The sequence below is a fragment of the Limulus polyphemus genome, unplaced genomic scaffold (genome assembly GCF_000517525.1).
Source record: "Limulus polyphemus unplaced genomic scaffold, Limulus_polyphemus-2.1.2 Scaffold39, whole genome shotgun sequence".
Taxonomy (NCBI): domain Eukaryota; kingdom Metazoa; phylum Arthropoda; class Merostomata; order Xiphosura; family Limulidae; genus Limulus; species Limulus polyphemus.
In genome coordinates this window covers 318,026-323,428 of record NW_013665649.1, presented here as the reverse complement: position 1 = coordinate 323,428, position 5,403 = coordinate 318,026, and the positions used below count along the sequence as shown (strand labels likewise).

Sequence of the window (5,403 nt, the reverse complement as noted above, 5' to 3'; positions counted from 1 at the left end):
ATGTTAAACTTATATTAAAGTTTTTCTTCATTACCCATTTAAGCCGTCTCCAGCCATTATTAGATGAAATATATATACGTATACAGTGTAACGTTTACTCAGTGAGCGTCCAGATTAAATAAACTTTGACTAATTTCAACATATTTTACGAAGTGAAGTTCAACGTATATATATCTCTCTCTTTGCACATTTATTCATACTGTTTACGTAAATTTGAATTTTGCATACGTAATTTAATCAAATAAAAACATTGAATAGAAGCTCCCAGTGGCTCAGCGGTAATTCTGAGGGCTTATAATGTTAAAATCGGGTTTCGATACCTGCAATGAAAACAGCACAAATAGTCCAATTGTGTAACAACTAACAAACTAAAGCCCACATATAACGCTGACTCTACTTTCAATGTTTTCGTTTGTTTTTGTTTTTTCAAACTGATCATATCCACAGTCCACAGTGCAAGACGTTCTATACAATGACGTATAAAGGTATGAATATTTATTACGTTGTTTTCAAATTGTTTTATTTAAACCTCCTGGTCAGCTTACAAAGTTGATGATCGAGACTTTCAAAATTGTTTGCATTCAGCCCTTAAAACTGGGAAATCTAAAAGATTTGATATTATTCATCTACATTTTTTTAAGTAGTTAAAATTTAGTGACCTCTAATCTATAAGTTTAAAGTGAAAGGGAAATATGCATGGCACTTTCAAGCTGTACATAGCCTTTTGGTATCTTTGTCACACTGCTAATAAAACATTTGATATATACATTTTACACAATCTTAGCTTTAAGAGTACACTAGTAATGCCTCAGTTGAATCACGTGACTTTAAAATCGAACCGTATAATTTTTCAGAGAATCGCCTGTTACAGTACAAATACCAACAATCACAGACGTTCTGTGTTAAAGCCACGTGATTGGTAGACTTCACACCAATTGCTGGTAGTCTTTCAAAAAATTAAGAAATTAATTTAAGTAGATTGGGGTATATATAAACAAACGTATCTCTAGTATACTTACCAATTCTATTCTTTTTCTCATGATAATGATGATGAGAAGGAAGATGACCTGAAAAAGAAAGATAACTCAAGAAACTGTTTATTCTATCATTTGCTCCATTGTTAGTAGTAAAAAAAAATCGTCTGTTCGTATCAATAGTTTGTATTTTATTTTTAAAAAGGATTAAACTAAGAATAATGGCAATTTGATTCCATGCTACTTCCAGTTGGACAGATGCATCTTTCAGATCCCACATCTCAGCTTATTGCACAGATTTCGTTCAGCTAAACTCGTTAATTAAATATCACCTTAATAGTGCTGGTTAATTCTTTCACTGCATTGGATACGTATTCTCCTTTAAACTTCCCAAAATCTACCAGTTTCATATAAGAAATGAAATATTATAACACGTGTTCTTACTGTTTTCTATGATTTTACTGTGTACCTAAATCAAAGCTGGTAATTGGAGAATTGTTTGGCTTTAAATGAGCTAGATTTCTTAGTCGTCTTGCAAATATTCCAAGACTTTAACTCTTTGAAATTTAAGTTCGTTGCTTTAAATAGAATGATATATCCAATTAGTTGTTTACTCTAAACGATTTTTCATGGTCAGACTGTTTGAAGTAAGATTATAGATAACATTGTTTATTCACTCAGCTCAGACTATTTAAAACACTGTCAGTTTAAACTAGGTAATGCAAAGTTTCTTTATCCAGGCAATTTGCGATCATTAATCAATGTACTATATCTAATCGTTTCTTACATTATTAAGTATTCTGTACGGTATTGCTCAGTCAAGTGCATTTTTGCTTTGTTAGTATTGATTAGCAAGTCATTTCCATTCCCTTTGTATAATTGCTAAATAAATAAATTTACACGTGATTTCCTGTCCTTCAGCAGTAAGCTACATTTAACTGGAATAAGGCATGTCGTTTGTTTTTTTGTTTTTTTTTGACAAAATACTGTAGCAGGAAATGTATCATCATCAATTTCCGAAGAAGCGACTTTAAATATTGCATTACGACGAAGATGTTGGATATAATGCAGGAAGACAATTAATACTCACCGTGAAAGTTTCATGTATCTTGTGTAGGATGGTTAATGCTTGAAAATTGTTGTATATATTGTTGGAAGACAATTAATATTCACGGTGAATGTTTTATATATATATGTATTGTAGGATGGTTAATACTTGAAAATTGTTGTATATATTGTTGGAAGACAATTAATATTCACGGTGAATGTTTTATATATATATATATATATGTATTGTAGGATGGTTAATACTTGAAAATTGTTGTATATATTACAGGAAGACAATTAATACATATGATGAAAATTGTCACAAATATTGCTGAGCATTAATAATTATTTATTGTAAATAATTCTGCAAATATTGCAGGCGCTTATTAACTATGGTAAGGGTTGTTGAAGAGTTGCAGAACCTTGATAACTACTTAAGGTGAAGGTTAGTGAAAATATTGCAGGTGTTTATTAATTATGGTAAGGGTTGTTGAAGAAGTTGCAGAACCTTGATAATTACTTACGGTGAAGGGTAGTGAAAATATTGAAGAACCTAAGTGAGTATTTATCCTGAATATTTCGGCAAATATTATGAAATTTGCGTTATTATTTACATTGAAGGCTTTTTATTTGGAATTATTGCAGAGCTTTAATTACTACTTACGGTAAAGATTGTTGCAAATATTGCTCCCACAAACCAGTGCGTCACTTCAGTCTCTCTGTTTGATTTTCTAGGATCGTCAAGAGCCAGATTCTCTACTTGTTTCTTCCGAGTTCGCCACATGTACCTACAACCCACAAAACGGAATAAATTATCGCTCTTATTAGATTCAAAGTATGTAGCGTAATCAATTCAACTGACCTTTTATTTCGGAAGTATTTTCGTAAATGAATTTACTTCTATGTCGTTACAACGAATGACACCATGTAAACATTCCTTTAACGAAGCATTTTGTCTGTATGTAGTTTCGTCTCTCACACACACGTTCATAAGTAGCTTGTGCTTATCAGACATTCACTGCAAACCTTACACGGACAAATACACTACCCCCCAGTGGTTCAGCTGTGAATTTGAGGTTCAATAGGGGTTCAATATTCGTTGTGGGCAAATCACGTGTAGTCCACTGTACAGCTGTGTGTTTAAAAACACTCACTAAAATTTACCTAACCTAAAGTAATACTTGTCGTACGCTACAATTACACCAAAACTTACAAATCATGCAACAAACAAACTTATACTAACTCTAAATCAAACAGGCCTAAAACAACGCTTATAAAATAAACAACGGACTTATCCCAACTCTACTTAAAGAAACAAATACCAAGTACGAACTTGTAGAAGGCATACACCAAAATTTATCAGACATGCACTAGTATTTACTAGGGATACAGTAACACTCACCAGACATATGCCGTGCCAACGACGCTTGCCAAACTGAGTGATATCAGCACTAACCAGATAAGAAATCCAACAATAAAACGAAGAAGAATAACAACTACACCCGCTAGTCCTGAAAATAAAATGCAAAGTGTAAATAACCAAAACTAAGGTTTGATTTGGTTAGTTTTGAATTTCGCGCAAAGCTACACGAGGGCTATCTGCGCTAGCCATCCCTAATTTAGCAGTGTAAGACTAGAGAGAAGGCAGCTAGTCATCACCACCCACCGCCAACTCTTGGGCTACTCTTTTACCAACCAATAGTGGGATTGACCGTCACATGATAACGCCCCCACGGCTGAAAGAGCGAGCATGTTTGGTGGGACGGGGATTCGAACCCTCGACCCTCAGATTGCGAGTCGAGTACCCCTAACCAAAACTAAGGTGGGTAATAATTAGTTTGAAGAAGATAAGATGAAAGAGCACTTCTATCACTATTAATAAGAGGAATAACTGTCGTGTGTGCCGAACTTTTACTTGAATTCATAAAAAGAACAGCACGTTCACCATGCAAAAAAAAATCATCTTAATTTTTATATATGAAACATCTGGAGTATTTATGATCGAGGATAATTTTGAAATTAGTATTAATTTATCTTCTTCGTACGAAAATACCTAAAGAGAAGCAGTGGAACATATCCTATCATTGATTCTCACACGTGATATTAATTAGATTTAAAACCTAAATTAATATTGAATAACACGATGACAGCGTGAAATAGCCTTTCAGTATAATAGACCGCATTGAGTTATTATCGATATTTATATTTCAGAACGCCTTTAACAAATTCCGCGGACACGCATGTCAAATTACACTTTCAAATTATTGAAAAATGTGTTAAGGTATAGTTTCAAACACACACGTAGGCAAACGGTAAAAATATTTAGGATTAAAACTGTCATAAACATCAACGCATAAAAACTTATTTTACCTCAAACGCTTACTACTATAATATACCCGTTTTTGAATGGTGTGTAAATAAAAAGAAGTAAACAGCGGTTTTTAGTTAGCACAATGAAACACAATACTTTTTTTTTTAGTTACTTAAGCCTAAAAATATATTACACTGTTTCTGACTAGATGACATAAATCATTTAAATGGAAATGCACTCCTACGTCACTTTATCAAACATTTTTATCATCATCGTCATCATAACAACCAGAAAAACCTTGATATATATATTAGTTTTATAATAGCTGCAAAATATATTCAAGATTTAATTAACACCAACAGAATTGAATACTTTATTAGTTATTTTCTTCACAAAATATGATAATTAAAACATTTTTGTTTTATAATCAAAGTGGAAAAATTTAATTTTTTATCTTCGTTTATTTTGAAGGCACAAATATTTTTATTTCTTATAAGAAGTAGAAAATCTGTAATTGTCTCTATTTAATTTCTTTATGAAATACCTAAAGCGATGAGGCACATGTATAGAACTTCTCTCCAACAGAGGGCAACATCTGTGCTCAGCTCCTGTTAATGATTTTCACATTGTATTATTTATCAAAAATAGCATTTACATTGTTTTTATATATTTCTGTTTCTAAACAAAAATCATAATTAAAAATTTGATTAATTCTCAGTTTTGTCGCGATGGAAACTGAATAACAATGTTTACGTAGATATATATAAATGAAAAAACAAAATTACCAACAAGTTCATATATTGTAAGTGGGTAGTTACACAGACATATGACGTAACAGATAAATGACGTAATTTTGTTAGATCGCTAGGTCTTTAGTTTAGTCTGGAAATGTTACATGAGAATGCAACGTTTATATAATTTCTTTGTCAATGACTTATATCATTGAAAAATAAGTACTACGTTTTGTAGAGCGCTACATATGAAATGTCCGTACTGATTATAAAACCATTTTTATACACGCCTCAACACGAAACAAAAATCTACAGTTATTGTTATTGGACGCAAGCAGTG

The 5,403-nt window shown here is 32.1% G+C and overlaps 1 protein-coding gene across 1 annotated transcript in view; it reads right to left on the bottom strand.

Annotated features, from left to right (window-relative positions):
- LOC106461454 (choline transporter-like protein 1) overlaps positions 1-4,936 on the bottom strand; it is a 27,102-nt gene extending 22,166 nt beyond the window's left edge. Inside the window, exons 1-4 of the mRNA XM_022388699.1 lie at positions 4,877-4,936; positions 3,424-3,532; positions 2,686-2,809; positions 1,020-1,067 (exon numbers count right to left, since the gene is read on the bottom strand). Of these exons, the coding sequence (XP_022244407.1) occupies positions 1,020-1,067; positions 2,686-2,809; positions 3,424-3,532; positions 4,877-4,895 (300 nt within the window). The 5' untranslated portion in view covers positions 4,896-4,936. The remainder of the gene's footprint in view (positions 1-1,019; positions 1,068-2,685; positions 2,810-3,423; positions 3,533-4,876) is intronic.
- Between the last annotated feature and the right edge of the window lie 467 nt (positions 4,937-5,403).